The sequence below is a fragment of the Sarcophilus harrisii genome, chromosome 2 (assembly GCF_902635505.1).
Source record: "Sarcophilus harrisii chromosome 2, mSarHar1.11, whole genome shotgun sequence".
NCBI classification, from domain to species: Eukaryota; Metazoa; Chordata; class Mammalia; order Dasyuromorphia; family Dasyuridae; genus Sarcophilus; species Sarcophilus harrisii.
This window is the reverse complement of record NC_045427.1, coordinates 306,827,044-306,846,297: the sequence shown is the minus strand read 5'-3', so window position 1 is coordinate 306,846,297 and position 19,254 is coordinate 306,827,044. Positions and strand designations below refer to the sequence as shown.

Below are 19,254 nucleotides of genomic sequence, written 5' to 3'. Positions count from 1 at the left end.
TATTCCTAGCAATTTTTTTTGTTTTGAGAGTTCAAGATTTAACTATTTAAAATTTTTTAAATTCATTTTTATTTTATTTTGAGTTCTCTCTTTCCTATTATTATTCCCACATCTCTATTGAGGAGTCAAGAAAAATAAAACCTATTACAAATATGTATAAACATACGAAACAATTTTCTTCTTTAGCTATATTCCAAATAGGAAAAAATGAGAAAAAGAAAGACAGAATACAATATTTGAGTCTGAACTCTGAGGCTATCAGTTCTCTTTCTAGAATTTGATAACATAATGTCTAGATTTCCTCTTTTCTATCACAAACTTTTATAAGAAGTGGTAACTTTTACCTGGGATCCCATTATTTCTACCTCAGTAACCAGTTTTCCCTGTTAGTAAGAATGAGATTTGGAGTAGAAATTCTCCTTGTCAGTTCTTCCACCTTTTGAGGGGTGAAATTGTCACTAAGAAAGAAAAGTATTATTAGTTTCTCTGCTTAATAATTGCAACACTTTATCATTAATATATCATGCATCTATATCAGGCTTGTAGTATTTCTGAAGCTCCTTATCTGTCCCTTCTTTCTGTCCAAGTCGTCCCTATTATTCTCATACTTAAAACTTTTTATATATTTGTATTAGTTAGCCATCTCATAATTTGTATGATCTTATGAAAATTATTTCTCAGAGGTCATTATAATGAATAACAATAGGATCAGCAAACCACTTAAATAATTCCTGTTTAGATAGGGTTTCATAAGCCTTATTTTATAATGTTGCTAAAATGGGAGATCTTCTTTGATTTCTGTGGAACTGCCTGATGGAATAAATCATACCCCTTTGAGCACTGTCAATGACATTTTTTCCCTGACTGCTTGAGAGTAACCAAATCTTTTATATATGTATTATGGCATGTCACATTTCAGAGAATCAAGAAAGAAGCCTTGTAGCTTGTGGCTTTGTCTTCCTGTATCCTTTACATTTTTTTAAAATCACAGATTTTAAAAATTGTTTAGAAAAATGTGTTCCCTATTAATATTTAACTTCTTTAGGAACTGTTCCTTTTGTTGGTAAAGTTGATTAAAATTTAATAGTGCCCTCTTCTGGGGACTCTTGAAGTAACCCTTTAGTTGTGTTTTTCATTGTTACTATTAAAGGCTTACCTTTTAATAAGAATAACATGTCTAAAAATAGTCACAGCTATTCTTCAGCATAGCTCTTTTTAATTGTAGTACTGGTGGCGAGAAACTGGAAATTGAAGGGATGCCCATCAATTGGAGAATGGCTGGATAAATTGTGGTATATAAATGCTATGGAATATTATTGTTCTGTAAGAAATGACCAGCAGGATGATTTCAGAGAGGCCTGGAGAGACTTTTATGAACTGATGCTGAGTGAAATGAGCAGAACCAGGAGATCATTATACACTTCAACAACAATACTGCATGATGATCAGTTCTGATGGAAGTGGCCTTCTTCAACAATGAAATGAACCAAATCAGTTCCAAATGATCAGTAATGAACAGAACCAGCTACACCCAGTAAAAGAACACTGGAAAATGAGTGTGAACCACAACATAGCATTTATACTCTTTCTGTTATTATTTGCTTGCATTTTTGTTTTTCTTCCCAGGTTATTTTTACTTTCTTTCTAAATCTGATGTTTCTTGTGTAGCATGACAACTGTATAAATATGTATACATATATTATATTTAACATATACTTTAACGTATTTAACATGTATGGGACTACTTGCCATCTGGGCTGGGAGTGGAGTGTGTGTGAAGGGAAGGAAAGGAAAAGTTGGAACAGAAGTTTTTGCAAGGGCCAATGTTGAAAAATTACCCATTAATATGTTTTATCAATAAAAAGCTATAGTTTTTTAAAAAGTAAAAAAAAAAAAGTAATGGCATTAAATTCATGATTTATCCAAAGAGATAACTTATGTAAAGCCCTTTGCAAAACTTAAAGCTGAATATAAAATTTCGCTATAATTATTGTGAAATTTTCTGGCATTGTTCAATAAAGTCCTCCAGAAATAAGCTAGAAAAAAAAAACACAAAACTGTAATACTGGCAGTGAATTCTGAATTGAAAACAGTTCTTAGTCAGAGATAAAAGGTTGAGTAAGGGCTTTGGGAAGAAGGACAATTAAGAGCAAAATAAATACTTTCGGGTTTTGGTATTGGAAGAATTTGTGAGATAATAATATTTCATGGTTCCAGTACAATCATAATTACATATTATGTAATTGTAACAGAGGATATTAAAAATCTTCTGTATCCTCTAAACAGGCATTTACGATACCCTTTAAAGAGGCATCTTTAAATAGACAATAGTTTAGACAAAGGAAAGGGCAAGATAAAATTTTGTTTTATATCTCAGAGGGATGCTTTACACATAACACTATTTTATTTTTTCTCAATACTTTCAATATATCCCTTTTTAATGCTTTCTAAATATATATACAGGTGATTTCAGTATTTTCAGAATTCTCCTAATCAATTTTTCATTTTTCAGCGTTGTAGAATGAATGAAGACACTGGTACGGACTATATAAAACCTTGGCAGCTGTCAGAAGTGGTTGATGGTGGAGGAGTTGGAATTATAGAAGAGAGTCAATATGCAAATTTGGCTAAAGGCGATTTTGTGACTTCTTTTTATTGGCCCTGGCAAACTAAGGTTATTTTAGAAGGAAAGATCCTTGAAAAGGTAATTTCTAATAAAGAGTGTATATATTTTCCTTGGCATTTAATTCTGCTTAATATCAAGAAAGTAATGAAATCATGTAGTTTCTTCTGCCTGCTAACTCATTAAATGTAGCAAAATCTATACCAACAATTGATTGATTACTTGGTTTTCATTCTTTTTTATTGCCTGAAAATTTATATAAAGAATAACATAAAAATTAGCTATATTTTCATTGAAAGTTAATGACTTTCATTTACTATCTAAATCATAGAAGAAATAAGTATACTTAAAATTGAGTCGAGACCTTTGTGACATCATAGTAATAGCTAAATGCTTTATGGTGGTTTGGGGGCACTTCCTCCTAATTACTCACTCACCAGTTGTCTTGCTTCAGAACTTGAAACTTTCATCATTAGTTAAAGGTAACTGTTAAAATACATATATGTGTTATTATGACTAGTGTACCAGCATTAGTGTGGCACACATCTCAACTAGATTTTTTTTCTAACAGAAGTTGGAGGTTTCTGAAGAACTAATTTAGGAGACAGATACATTTTGAAAGAAGTATATAGGAAAAAGGCTCAGGAACTTGGCCTGCAGCTGACTGGAGGAATGTTGCAGTTGAGAGCTAAATAGATGAAAGATAGCATGGGAACAATAAGTGCTCAGAGGCAGGAAAGGTGTTTAAGGAGCAGTAGGGTGCAGAAAGATCAATGAAGAAGTCCTGAAATCTTACTTCACAGTTTACCTAATGCTGGCCCTGGTGACAGCCACTAACAATATTTGCATTACTTGCCTTACATGGTTATAAGGTTTGCTTTCCAAACCTGAAAATGTTATTATGTAAATGTGAAAAGTTATTATTTCATTGTGGAGATTGATCTACAAATCTGATCTTAACTGTAAGGATTTGAAGGTTATCTAGTTCTATCCTCCTTGCTTTACAGATCAGGAAAATGAAACAGAGACAGATTGATTGAGTTACTTTCCCGAAATTACATAGTTAATTAGTGGATGAACTATATTAAATAAAAAAAAAAATTGAGCAGCTAAAGCAGAAACTTGGAGGTTAAACTTAATTTTTTTCAATTTTTAAGCATTCTTTTCACTTCCTTGATATCTCCTTTCCTCCCCACTAAAAAATAAAAACAAAATTTTTATAACAAATGTGTATAGTCAGGCAAAACAAATTTTCATATTGACTATGTCCAGAAATGTATCTCACTCTGAATCCTGGGTCTATCATCTTAATGTCAGAAGATTTTGCATCATTGATACTCTGAAATTATGATCAATCAGTGCATTGATTAAAGTTCTTAAGTCCTCCAAAATTGTTTTTCCCCCAATATTGTTATACTTTAAATTATTCTATTGGTTCTACTCACCATGTTCTGCATAAGTTCAAGTTCTCCCAAGTTTCTCTGAAATAATTTCAGAGAAATAATTCTTTCATTACTATATCATAATTTGTTCATCTATTCAAATAATACTCATTTCATTTCTTATCTACCTTTTTTGGCAGTTGGGCAATTGGGCATAAAGTGACTTGCCCAGAGTCACACAGCCAGGAAACATTAAGTGTCTGAAGTCAGATTTGACTCAGGTCCTCCTGACTTCAAGCTGGTGCTCTATCCATTGCACCACCTCGCTGCCCCTACAGTTCACTTCTTTAACACTTCAAAATATTACCATAAATGTATTTATACACATAGGACCTTTTCTTGAATTTGAGTTCCTATTTTCCCACTGCCACAACATTTGACATTTTAGAGGTTTAACTTTGGCTTGAGGCTTTGATTAGAGATTCCATATTCTAATGTTGCTATTTTTATTTGATGGCATGTCATAGTATTCCACTGAGGAAAACTCCCCCCAGTGCAAATTAACAACTATTTGGCAGCTTAGTGTCTGAGGATTATTTATGGTCAATGAGAGGTTATGTGACTTGCCTGTAGTCATACAGCCAATTGTGATAGGTAGAACTAAGTCTTCCTGATTTCTAGTTCCAATTCTTTATCTGTTTTGCCATATTGCTTTCAGTCAAACTTTATACTTTAGTTCCCATAAAGTATCAGTACTTTACCAGAAATCACACAGGGTTAATTTCTACCAGTATTTTGGAATAAATGTTTGGAATGTTATGGAATAAAATTCCATAGGGTGAAGTAAAATATGTGCATATTTTATTTTAGGTAGACCCCCAATTTGTAGATGGACACCTTTCTTACTTTCTGGGTGCTATTGGTATGCCAGGATTGACTTCTTTAATTGGAATTAAAGAAAAAGGTCACATAACTGTTGGTTCCAATCAGACAATGGTTGTCAGTGGGGCTGCAGGTGCTTGTGGATCATTGGCTGGCCAGGTAAACTTTTCTTATCATTGACTTATTTGATTTTTAAAAAGAAACATCTATAACTGAAGTCTCAATATAAAACTGTTCAGGCAAAAGTATAAAACTGAAAAACACTGAGAAAACACACAATGTTTTGCCTAAATATTTATGATAGAAGTGTTATGTATAAATAGCCAACTATATTACTGCTATTATTAAAAAATAAACATACTGATTTGGGGGCCTCGTTTTCCATTTATGAGAAATTTAGAAAAACCAAAATTAGATGTAAATGATTGAATGCTATAATGGAAACAATCAGAAAAAAATCTACCTCTTTGTAATTTCATATTCTGAAAAGTAAATCTATTAAAATCATAAATTAGGTGATATTAAAAATTCTAAATAAACAATAAATTAATGGGGAGGAAAATAAAGAACTTAACTCAGCTACTCAGTTTAATGTTAACTAAACAACACATAATTTTGTTAAATTGTTGTGCCATAATTTGGAACAAATCAAATAGTGTCAATCTGATCTCCTGTCTAGTCCCCAGTGACTGTAACTTTTGAATATCACTTGAGTTATTACAGTGTTAAGTATTATTTCTATGAAACTATCTGTTTGCTGATTATATCATCTGATTTTTTTCAGAATCAATGAGTGATCTTTAGAACATGCTTTTAGGCATATCTTTAAGTATCTATATTGTATACAGATGAATGTAATAAACATCTTCAAAATGAGAACTTACAGAAATGTAATTTTTTCTGAATGCTTTTTTGACAACTCTCAAGCTCAGAAACTGAGGTTCACATGTAGCATTGTGATGTGTTAATGATCTCATGACTTCTTTTATAAAATTGCATCTAATATGTCCACTTGTATATCCATAAAGTCATTCTATATAATGACTATCTTTATGATGTGTTTTAAACATTGCATTGTATCCTGGATTTGCTCTTTAAGTCTTGTGATAGCCTTTGGCCACAAGTTAAAAAATTCTGACCTGATTTGAAATGCCAGCATATACTTGTAGCAGCTTACAACTTTTCTGCGTATTAGGTGTAACAATATAAACTAATTTAATTTTCAGACTTTTATTCTTATAGATTGGCCATTTGGAAGGCTGTTCCAGAGTGGTCGGAATTTGTGGAACAGATGAGAAGTGTTCCATCTTGGTCTCAGAACTGGGCTTTGATGCTGCAATTAATTATAAGAAAGGAAATGTGGCAGATCAACTCCATGAGCTGTGCCCATCTGGAATAGATGTTTACTTTGACAATGTTGGTGGTGACATCAGTGATACTGTTATACGCCAGGTGATTGATGACTTCCTGCTATAAATCTCAATAAGTAACTTTTTATTTCTATTATTTTGTGTGTGTGTGTGTGTATATATATATGTTTACACATACATACATACCTATTTTGTTACATACACATATGTGTACATACACACACCTATTTTGTTACTCTGATGTTTTGTTTGCCTTCTTTATTCTGCTGGAGAACTAGTCTCCTCTAAGACTAAGGCAACAAGACTAAGCTATGATACATACAGTGGAGTCTCGACAAAGAACCAAGCAATAAGGTGTGACCACAGGAGTGAGGTGTAAAAGTGGCAAGTTTTCCTAGTGAGAAAAAGCCTGTTCATAGCAGGGTTTCATGGACCAAAATCTTTAGGTAGCTATCTGAGCTCAAGGACCTCCTGAAGCTGTTTCAAGCTAATTCTGTGATTTAGCTGCAGCAAATTTCATCCTGATGGTGAGTGCAAAGATTGTTTTTATGCTAAACTCAGGGCACAGTTGGCTTGATGGACCTTAGCTCTGGAAAACAAGCTATCTTCTAATAATAAGAAAAGAGAGGAATAAAAAGAGGAGTGATCTTGGGGTGTGGATCTTTACAGCATAAAGACAGATGTAACTATAGGAGATTAGAATAAAATAGAGAAATGCCAGAGTTACTCATTATGGAAGAGTAATATATTTGGATAATGGCAAGATAAACGTATCAAATTAAGGTGAGTGAAGAAATGGCTCATGGAAACTAAGCAGTATTTAAAGAAATATCAAATACATGTTGAGTTCCTTAAAATAAATCATGAACTTGGACAGAAAAGGAGCCTGTGTTAAGTACTGAATTCATTGAGAAAAAAAGAAGGAAATGTCCTGGGGGATTGGTAGATAATAGACACCTGAATCTGAGTGATAATCTATATATAGTGACTCTTAAATGTGTCCAGTTTGCTGAGTGATAGTAGTGGAACAGTCTGAAAGCAGAAATGAGGACCAAGAAGTGAGGACCTTTCCTTCCTGAGATCAGTGAGTTGGGGAACATAAAAAAAAAAGTGCAACCCATCCTAGAAAGAATACAAGTGATAAAGTGTCATTGAATGACAGGTCTCAATAAATATCAGAAGATGGAAGTAGCATAAGAGAAAAAGATCTAAGATGCAGACAAATTTGTTAATTATGCAGAAAAGAATTCCAGAGGACAGAATAGAAGAAATGAAAGGATATGGAGCTGTATGTTTTGCAGATAGTATCAAACATTTAGCTTTTTGCTAATCAACAAGTATTTATTAAATATTATGCTGGGTTCCAGGAACCCAGGGAATACAAATACAAAAATGAGACAGTCCCTGCCCTTAAGGAAGGCATTCTATCAAATGAGAGAATTTAATCCTTTTCTCATTCTTCCAAGTTAACAAATTAAAATTGTTCCTTCATAATTAGTAAACTTTTGTTGTCTTTCATACTTGTCACAAAGAATATAAAGAATATATTAGAAAGAAAAAAGAATTAAATTTAATCAGGTCATACTGAGAGAAAGTCATACACGAGGTAGCTCTAACTAAATGCTGTTTGGCCTTGGGATTCACTCAAGCTTTCTCAAAAAGAAACAAAGCTATCTTAGGGTTTGTCTTACCACTATCCAGTTTCTACTTACTGCTCCCAGAATTTCCAGTAGAGAAACCAGGAGAATAAACTGAAATGACTCCAAGTGGATAAATATTGTATATTTCATAAAGTTGTTGTATTTCATCATGAATTGTTATATAACACTTTACTAAATCGTTTAGCATAATTTCAAGGTAAGTATGCATTGGAAGATGAACTTCTATTTCCTTAGAGTTATAGAATCTAATGTCACATTTTTTTTGTCTGGTTTGCAAATTTTACCTCCTCTCTCTATATTCATTTCTTTATCACTTCATGTACATAAACAAATATTGTGGATAATCCCTCCACCCCCCCAAAAAATACCCTCTAAATTATTATTAACAGAATAGGGTTGGGGGGGTGCCTTCAAAAGATGCTTTCGTTGACATTTATTCTATGAAAACATTCATACTTTTTATAAAGCACCTCTGTATTCAGTAGTTATAGAGAAAAATCTATTTCTTAGGTGGGATTGTAATCAATTTTCTTTGAATAGATGAATCAAAACAGCCATATTATCCTGTGTGGCCAGATTTCTCAGTATAACAAGGATGTCCCTTATCCTCCCCCATTGCTGCCGGAAGTAGAGTCAGTTCTGAAAACAAGAAACATCACAAGGTATTCTTTCTTTCCTTTATTTACCACCATATTAAAACCATCTACATACATACATGTGTACATGCTTATGTATGTATTTTATTTATTTATATATGTATTCATATACATGTATATATACAGATAAGGTTTTTTGCCCAGAACTGTTCCCCCATCCCAAACCAATCCAATAAACATTTATGAAATGCCTACTGTATGCCAGGCATGGTACTAAGTGCTAGGGATACAGTTCATAAAAAGAAAGACAGTTCTTGTCTTCAAGAAGCTTACAATATAATAGTGAGAGAGCATACAAAAGGAGGGAGTTAAGGTTTGGGTGTGTGTTGGGAGGGGGATGTTAGCGAACAACTTTTTTCCCTAGAATTGAGATCCGGCATAGAAACAGATGCAAAGTGGAGTGAGGAGGTGAGAGTCTACTTCTGCCCTTTTATAAAGGAAAGTATTGGGAAGAACTTGGTACTTTACCCTCTAGCCTTCCAATCAACCAAAGTGGCAGAAGGAGAACATATTAATCAGGGCTTGATTTAGCATCATGGTAATGAGATTAGATATAATGAGTTTAACCTGGGAGAGGCATCTTGTTCCTTGGAGTTGAAACCAAGTGATATACATTTAAAACCATACAAAGTATACATTTTTTTAAACCCAGATAATGATTTTGACATTGACTCTCTAATGTCATTTATTTCCATTACATTTATTTAAACCAACTCTGATTGAACTAAGTATGATTAATCCATGAAATTTGTTACATGAAAAGATTTCAGAAGCTTGTGAAATTGTCTAATTGCTTTTCTCCTGTTTTAGATTGCTGTCTTATTTTTCTATAGGGAAAGATTTATGGTATTGAATTATAAGGACAAATTTGAGTCTGGAATTCTACAACTGAGTCAGTGGTTTAAAGAAGGAAAATTAAAGGTAGGACTTGATCCTATGTCCTTATCAATTTATTCTTTTTATCTTGTTCCTTAAATGTAGTCAGCCTGAATTTCTGTGTAGTGTGAAAAAGGCAGTTGTCTTCAAGAAGTTTCTAATCTAATGAGGTGAGACAGCATACAAGAGGAGGAAGGAAAGATTGGGGGGTGTGTTGTGGGGAATATCAAGGAGCACCTTATTGCTAATTGAGATCAGCCAAAGAAGCAAATCCAAAGTGGAAGTGAAATAAGTATTCGCTTGCTCACTAGAGGTAATTTAAATAAAACCCACTTTGATATGAATATTATATTACTTTGTTTCTGAGAGGATTCCAGTACTGAGATATGATTGGAATAAAACTGTAGATCCTGGATTCTTAAAGGGTCACTCATGGATCTTTTGGGATCTGCAAAACCTTTTAGAGGGTTGTTGAGATCAAATTTATTTTCATAATAATACTAAAGTAGTATTTCCTATTAAAATACCTATTTCCCAACTATATACATCCATTCGAGGTTGAATTTTTTTCATATATTTTAAACCAACCAGAAATTAACAGATCCATGCTGTGTTACATTTTTATTTTGTTAAACATTCCTCAATTATATTTTAATCTGGTTCAGAGGAAGTGTTGGAATTATTATGAGCCACATGTTTGACACCTCTGATCTAGACAGGATTTCTTAAACTTTTTATACCTGAGACCTCTTTTTGCCTGAGAAATTTTTAGCCACCCTGGATATGTAGATATATAAAATAGGTATATAAATCCAACATTTCCTGATAATAAATCATAATTTCATGGCCCTCCTATTCAGGTACATGACCCCTTTGGGGTCACAACCCACAGTTTAAGAAGCTTTGATTTAGATGATCATCTAAATTTAATTATATTTTAATTTTAATTATTTATTTATTTATTTATAGACTATTTATTTATTAGACTATTTATTATAGTCTATATTTATTTATAGACTATATTTAATTATAGACTATATTAATGATTAGAAGCTATTGGACTTTCCTTCCAAGTTGTCTGCTCCTATTAGATTGGATTTCTTAAAAGCAGGAGTTATCTTTTGATTTTCTATATCCCCAGCATTTAGCATAATAACTGTTACATAGTAGGTACTTAATAAATGGTTATTAACTTTACTTAATTTATCCTTCATTATTTATTCTTTTGATTCAAACTTCTTGCCAAGGTCTACCCATTTATTTGTTTTGGGTCTTTTTTTCTTTCCTACCCCTTTATTTGTACACTTTGTTCCATTCTCTCCCATATTCTCTGGAACATTGCCTCTTCAGGAAATCAATACCTTTTCAAATTGTGAAAATTGTTGACTTGGATCATTAGCTTAATTAAGCAACAAACATTTATTAACTAGTTACCATGTACTAGTAACTGGGGCTTATAAAGAGAGAAACGAAATAATCCCTGCCATCAAAAAGTACATTCTATCTGTGGAGGAAATGAGTAATATATATATATATATATATGCAAATATGTAGAAAATAGAAATAGACAGTTTGGCAGGGGAGGCACTAACAACTTTGAAATTCAAGAAAGACATCATGTAAAGAGTAGAACTTGTAGAGAGTAGAACTTGACCTAAGATTGGGAATTCTAAGTGGCAGAGTTGAGAGAAAGAGATTGCCTGCTCAAAGACATGAAGGAATGTTGGGTATTCAGCAACTTATAGTCTTAGTGGGCTTACAATCTAGTTAGGGAGATAAAATATTCAGTAAAGATCTCCCTCAAAGGTAACTCTTATCCATCAGAAGTTATTACATGAAAAGTCACTTCCAGGGACTTGTATATCAGGAACTCAACATGTAAGATAGCTTTTTGGTGATATCATCTACCTTGATCTTTCGATAAACTCTGGAATTGGTAAAAAAATAAAAAAATAGATAAAAAAATTCAAAGTTCGTTTTGGTACAGTAGACAAAGAGATTAGGTTATTTTCTTGCCCTGGCATTCAGATAGAGCTCTGCTATTTTTGCCTACATTCCTGGTTTCCCAGAATGTGTAATAATAAGCTATAGAAATTTCCCTGCATTACAATTCACAGTTATATTGGAACCAAAAAAATGGGACCAGATCAACTGGTTCTTCCCATATCTTGTGGCTAATAGACTCCTACTTCTAGTTCCCAGTATCCCTGTAATTGAGATTGCCATCTACTGAGGTGGAAAACCACCTCTGCTAATAATCTTTACTCTCTTATCTTTAAGTACTTCAGTTCTTTCCTTCTCCGGACTTTCTAGTCCTCCATTCTATTATGCTTTTTGGAGGCTCCACTTTATGCTAAAACATACCATCCTAGCTTCCTTCTTCTTACATCCTTTTTTACAATCATGGAAACCTGGCTCTGTCTCGTAGAAACTACATCCCTGGCCATCTTCTCTGGAGCTGGTGCTCTTTCCAACTGGACTAGGAAGAGAAGTTGACATACTCCTTGATCCTCACTGCTATGTCTGTACTGACCCTTTACCACATTATTCAGCAACTTGTTCTTCTTTGAAGTCCACTTCATCCATCTCTATTGCCCTACACAAATTCTAGTCAGCCATCTTTTGGCTTCCAGGTAATTCTCCCACCTTTCTAAAGCAATTCAATTGTTGTTTCATAATCTACCCACATATTCAAGGACTTGAGCATATATGTTGATGTCCCTGGAAACTTCAATTTACCAACTTGTTTAGCTACTATTTTTTTCTTCTGCCCATAGCAACAGTCATATCTTAGCATCAAAAACGTTACAACTAAGCAATTTACTTCCTTGATCCTGAATTCTGGAATACTCTGACTATAATCTTCTCTGTCTTTTCATCTATTCCTGTCTCAGTTCTCCTAAACTTTTTTGACTTCAGCACAACTTCCCTATCCTTCCCTTGCTTGATACTTTTCTTTCCTGTCATCTCTGGAATCAGTCACTTGCCCTCAAGTTTAATCTTGCCCTGTTTACTAGCTCTTTCCCCATTGCTTACAAACAAGCCTAAATCTAACTAAATTTTTAAAAAACCTTCACTTGACCCTTCCATTTCTTTAATCTACTGTCCTATATCTTTTGTCCCTTTCATTTCTAAATTCCTAGAGATGATTACCTATATTTGCTTACTTCCTTACCTCTCATTTTTTCAACTCCTTTCCATCTGATCGATATTAATAATTCCCTATTACCTTTAAGATAAAATACAAATTCCTCAGGCTGGCATCTAAATCCCTCCATAGTTTGATCCCACTTATATTTCCTGATTTAACCCATATTCATATGCCTGATTATGAATTCCATCAGGAGGTGGGTAACATATTTTATCATTAGTCCCATGGAATCATAGTTCATCATTGTTATCCTAATAAGAATTTCTAAGTTTTTGAAAGTTGATTGTCTTTACAATATCTATGTCATTATATTAAGCTTACTTCACTCTGTCAGTTCATATAAGTATTCCTAGGTTTCTCCAAAACTCTCCTCTCCATTTCTTATAGTATAGTAGTGGTAATAATTCCCCCAATTGATAAACACCCTCTCAGGTTCAAATTCTTTGTCACTACAAAAAGAACTGTGAATATGTTTGAATAGATTTATAGGTTGTTTTTCTTGGTACTAATTTCTTCTTAACCTCCCCTCCCTCTTTTTCCCTTTCCTTCTTATTTACTGTTTAGTGAAATGTATTTCTGTATTCAATTGTGCGTGCAGATGTATCCTTCCCTCCTTTGATCAATCAATACAAATGAAAGTGAGGTTCAAGTATCAGCTATTTCATACAACCCCAATTATGAGATAACCTTTCCCCATCCATCTTTTTCTTTCCCCTACATAGTATATTTCTTTTCTTCTACCTTTCCAATCTTCTTTTAAAATCTTTTAAAATTTGCACTTTAAAATTCCTCACAGCTCTAGTTTTTTCATAATGCTTGGAAATCCTCTATTCTTTGGAAGTCCATTTTTCCTACTATAACATTATGCTTAATTTTTCTGGATAAATGATTCTTTCTGTAAGCCTATATCCTTTGGCTTTTGGAATATCATATTTCAATCCCTCTATCCCTTTGCTATGAGGTAGTTTTATGTTTTCTTATATTTTTTCATTTTTTAACTTTGTTTTAATATTTCTTTATTAAATATTAATTTAATAAATTAATAAGCCTAAATCTAACTAATTTTTTAAAAAACCTTCACTTGACCCTTCCATTTCTTTAGTCTACTGTCCTATATCTTTTGTCCCTTTCATTTCTAAATTCCTAGAGATGATTACCTATACTTGCTTACTTCCTTACCTCTCATTTTTTCAACTCCTTTCCCTCTGATCGATATTAATAATTCATAAATTTATTAGCATCTATTTAATCCATTTTCATTTTCAAGGAATTTGTTGCAAGGTTTTATACCTCTTGTGTCAAGATTTCTCTTTCTTTCTCTTTCCTTTTTTTAGCTTTTATTTCTTTTCCAATTGTTTTCCTCTAATGTTCTCATTTATAAAAAATATTTAACCTTTTTTGTAAAAAACAAACAAACAAAAAAAACTAGATTAATTTCTTCTAGGAATTCTAATTGAATTTATGCCCAAGCTGTGTTTTCCTTTGAAGCTCTACTTATAGACATTTTGGAATTATACTTTTCTTCTGGATTTATGTCTTGAGCATTTCTGTTGTCATAATAGCATTTTATTGTGGGATTCTTTTTTTGGTTTGCTCATTCTTCCAGCCTGCTTCCTGACTTTGGTTTTAGCGCTAAGCTTTGTTTAGTTTTGTAGGAAAGGTGTGGGTTAGTCTTGTTGCTACTTTCTTGGAGGTACTGACGACTGAGTTATTCTAGAATCTTGTTATGCCACAGTTCTCTTTTGTTGTCCTGACTCAGTTTCTCTAATTATCCTGACTCAGTCCTGCCTCGGTTTCCCTTCTTCTCAATTCTGCAAAACCTCCCCTCCCTCTTTATCAGAATACTTGATAGAACATCAGAATGCCTCTCCCCATTGCAAGCTATTAGAATATCAGATACTGTCTTATCAAGATGCTTTTCCCCAGGTCCAAGGTGCCTCTCCCTGATTATGTCATCTCTTTCTCCAGTGGCTCACCCCACCCTGTCAGTCTGGTTCCCTGCTCTCAGCATCCTGATTCCACCCCTGTCTCAGTCTACCCTCTGTGTCTGAGCCATGTATATATAAGTCATTGAGAACTCTCATTGTTTGCAATGAGGCGATTCTTGGAGACGATCGTCTCATTTAGCCCTTGGACCAAACCATGCATCCACTTTGATCCTGGTATATCTCTCCATTTAATGAATTATTAAATACTCTCTAATCTCTGTCTTGCCCAATTTCTCCAGCATTACAATCTCAGAGACCTATCATGTTGAGGACTAACAAGTTTTTGTTGTTATTTGAGTGGTTATGATTCAGGGTAAAGTCTGATTACTCCCTCACTGGTCTAAGCTCTGTTTGTTTCTAACCTGGGTGTGAGTCTAAGTAACATACATGTAGAGATGCAGTAGAATATTCCTCAATTCTCCACAATGGAATGCTTCAAATAGTGTACATCTGACCAGATCCCCAGGGTCTGCAAACTTCTGTTTGACATGGGCTTGAAGAATAACTCTCTTAAATTTTTTTCTCCAGTTTCACAATCAGGATTCAATCTTTTTCTTTTCTTCTTCAAAAATCTTATTTTTAGTTCCAAATTTTCTTCCTCTTCCCTCTGCCCATGGAGAAAGAAAGAAAAATAAAATCCAGTATAAATATGTATAGTCAATCCTATGCATTTTCCTAATCTTTTTAGAAAAGTTAGAGGAGGGTGCTTGAGGAGCTCATTGTGCTTCTTCCTGCTACTCCACTATCTTGACTCTTCCTCTGATAATGACTTTTTTAGTTATCTTACTGTACTGATAGCTCTAATATTCAGCAGAATAGATTGGTGACTGCTGAAAGTGTTCTCATCTGTGCTGTGGCCCTGATGTTTCTGGTGTTGTTCTTGCTTATCATTACAAGTTTATTTTGAAAGATCCACTGTGAACTGATACTCATATCATCCTCCACATGCCATATCTGAGACTTGGTCATTCTAAAGTAGGGAGTCAAAGCTTGGTTTTTCTGATCTTTATTCTTCTCCATCTTATTATACTGCATTCTTTCCGGTGGCAGTAGAAACAGAGAGGAAGCAGTAAGTGCCAGAAATATTTCAAAAAAACCTTTTTCATGGCAGGATTTCTTTTTAAAAATTTCTTTTGTTTCAATATCAAATCATTTTTTAATATACCCTTTACCACCCTCCTACCCAGGGAGTTATGCCTTATAATAAAGAATAAGGGGGAGGGGAAAGGAGAAAAGTGATTCAACATAAACAATAACTACACAGTGAATCTGGTGGTGTATGCAATATTACATTTCCATAGTCTTTGTATCTGTATAATTATAGAGGGGCAGGTACATCAAAGAAAGCATTTTAGGTAGAAGAGATTTCTTAATGATCATCTAGCCCAATAGGAGAGAAAGGAGACCAGAAACTAGAAGGAACCTGTTCAGAATAAATCAGTTAATTTCTTAGTCATTTGGGGGTGGGAATGGGGAAGAGAGAGGAATGATTGATTCAAAATATTGCATACACCCTCCAAAATGTTTCACATATCCCTATTTTTAAAAGATTGTTACTTAATGTAAAAATTCTAAATTATATAATAGAAAATAAGTATATGGTTATTCTACTAAACGTCCTTTACAAAAGTTATAGGGCAGTTAAGTAGTACAGTTAATAGAGTACTGGGCCTGGAGTCAGAGAGATTCAGCTTCTTGAGTTCAAATCTGTCTTCTGACACTTTACTGGGTGCATGATCCTGGACGAGTCACTTAACCCCATTTGCCTCAGTATCCTTGGCTGTAAATTGAACTAAAGATGAAATGGCAAATCACTTCAGTATCTTTGCCACAACCCCCTCCCCCCCAAAAAAAAACCAAATGGAGTCATGAAGAGTTAAACACAACTGAAAATGATTGAATAACAATAAAGATTTGTGTTTTGTTTGTGGCTTTTTTAATTTGGTAAAAAAAGTAAAAGTTTGTTATTTCTTCTGCATTAACATGTAATTAACAATAATTGATTTCTTTCCTATGTGTGATATTGCAAGTACTGAATACTGCCATGTTTAGAGTCATCAAAGAATAGTCATGTTATACAGATATGAGGTTTTTGAACATTGCAAACCATTGACTCATATTAAATTTTCCAACTTAAAGAAAGTTAAATCGTATCTGTTTATTTGACAAAGAAACTTGGGAGTATGAAAGGGGAGAAGAAACAAAACTGTAATGTTAGTTGATAGAGAAAAACTGACGTCATTCATAAAAATACATTTTCCATAAATAAAAGTATAAAAATGCTTTTATACTTCATCTATTGCATATTTGAAGTATTACTTTCTCAAACGAGAGAAGTCTAAATAGTTTTTTTTTTTTTTTTGCCAAGTAAGGAGGAAAATTAATTCAAATTATTCTGATTTGTAGATCAGAGAAACAGTCATCAGTGGCTTGGAAAACATGGGAGGTAAGAGAATCAGAAATTTTTTAATTGAAGTTTATGTTCTCATTCTGAAACAGTACTTTAACAAACATTCCTTTCTGTATCTGCGTTGTATGTCATGGTTTTGTCTTCCGGGAAATACTACAACAATTTGAATGAAATATGAACTTATTCAACCTCTACCAAAAATTCAACTTAATAATAAATTTAAGAGGAATGTCTCTCTTTACTGTCCTATTTTATAAGGTTCTTTCTTGAACTTCTCAAATAATTTGTGTGCCACATACATTTTACAGAATTAATCAGGAGTACATTTCACAGTTTACCTATTTTTCACAGATTGGGAAACATTTTTAATATTTAGCTCTCATGAAAATAGATTTGTTTTGTCCCCACATACATAGTTTTCAAAATTCTCTTGTGTACACATGTGCTTAGCCAATAGAATTTTATTTTAGAATTGTTTTACTTAAAACCTTTTTATTTTCTGAAATCTTTCATTTTCCATTTTGAAAATATGAATTATGTTTGCCTTAGGAGAAATCATAACTGTCAGGAATGTAAAAACAACTATTCTTCTGAAATATCATATTTACACAAAACTCTGAGTCTTTTAAATTAACAGACATTAGTTTAATTTTCTCATCTTGTATAATCATTATTTTTTATGTTCTTCATATGGGATTATTTTAAATCTTTTTTTTTCACTTATTTTTTTATCCTGAATTTACAGTGAATGAATATAATTAGTAACAGGTGGACATTTTCTGTGCAGGTATCAATGTTTAAGTCATTTCTTACCTTGATTTGGACTAATTTATATGCTTCCAAACTTATATAATTTAGAACACCATTTAAAATTATAAAATTCCATTTCAATATATGGATATATAATGTTATTTTGAGCTATTACAATAATTTTTATATAATTGGTGATATTATATAACTGACATTAATTATTTAAGATAATTTATTTTTTTTCAGTTGCCTTCCAATCTATGATGACAGGAGGCAATATTGGGAAACAAATAGTTCATATTTCTGAATAAAAATCTTTCTCCCTTCATCGGATTACACAAGAACAAGAACATCAAATAGATTTCTTTTCAACTTCAACAAGAGAGATTTTGAAATCTACTAATAGATTTACAATATTAATTTTACTTTTATTTTGTATCATTTTATTTCCTATTCTGCAGCACTGATGTTAGCTTCTTAAAAGCTTTAATGATAATTATTTCTTCCAACTTAATAAATCTAATGTATAACTAATTATAATATAACAAAAGTCAGCATGAGTCATTTTTCATCCCCCTCCCCCTTCAGGAACTTGCATTATATATGATGTTTGTATTCAATATTTTTGTGCTACTTTTTAGTGTTCTGAATAAAATATTTGAAAAGATACTTTGTACAAGGATCTTTTTGACAATCTCAGGTAATTTTTCATTTTTAATTCAGTGCTAATTATTATTGGCTTTTGGTATCTGGTAGGAACAATGTTCTTCTATAACAATATCATTAAGACTTCCTGAAAAAGTAAACCTTGATAGTATTTAGATCTTTCAGTTGTGTTATGTTTTAAATAAGATAAACAAATTCAAGTCTTTAAGTACTTTAAGAACATTGTATAAAGGTTTTATTGGAGCATAAATATAGACATTTACCTTTTGATCCTGGTTACGTTTTGTGACAATTACATCTTACTAAGTGTACTTCACCTGAGCCATTAAGAAATTCTGGGACCCACATTTTGCTTATATTGTCATTGAAGATAACCTTTAAATTTATAGAAAATCCACTGAAACATAAGATGGAATGAATGGGAAAGTGATATATGAATTAATTTTAGACTCCTAAAATTTAATTTAGACTCCTAATTTATGACACTAATTCCTGTTAGATCTTTTTATCAATTATCTTGAACTGAGTGATTCTTCAAAGTGTTTAAAATTAAGGAAAGTATAAGAATTATGAATGCTATTTTTCAATTACTTTTGGGAATAGGGCATGGAATTGCATCTATGAATAGTAGAACTTATATTGTTAATGCCCTAAACTCAAAATAAGATTTTGTAATTTGGCTTCAGGTCACTCAAGAACTCTCTGGCACCTTCTTTAAAAACAAATGAAATGACAGGTATTAAGAGTAAGGGAAAGCAGAAATATTTATATTTTCTTTTACCTTTCAAAAGATAATTTGAAAAGAACTAAAAGAACTTTTGGAATGGGGGACAGAATCT

The 19,254-nt window shown here is 32.7% G+C and overlaps 1 protein-coding gene across 4 annotated transcripts in view; it reads left to right on the top strand.

The window, feature by feature from the left end:
• The window catches only part of PTGR2 (prostaglandin reductase 2), a 45,613-nt gene extending 27,314 nt beyond the window's left edge, over window positions 1-18,299 (top strand). For all 4 annotated transcript variants that reach the window (XM_031952546.1, XM_003756261.3, XM_031952544.1 and 1 more), the window contains 7 exons: window positions 2,513-2,704; window positions 4,876-5,046; window positions 6,130-6,339; window positions 8,459-8,580; window positions 9,408-9,495; window positions 16,996-17,035; window positions 17,996-18,299. In XM_031952546.1, the coding sequence (XP_031808406.1) occupies window positions 2,513-2,704; window positions 4,876-5,046; window positions 6,130-6,339; window positions 8,459-8,580; window positions 9,408-9,495; window positions 16,996-17,035; window positions 17,996-18,060 (888 nt within the window). In that variant the 3' untranslated portion in view covers window positions 18,061-18,299. The remainder of the gene's footprint in view (window positions 1-2,512; window positions 2,705-4,875; window positions 5,047-6,129; window positions 6,340-8,458; window positions 8,581-9,407; window positions 9,496-16,995; window positions 17,036-17,995) is intronic.
• The last annotated feature ends 955 nt before the right edge of the window (window positions 18,300-19,254 follow it).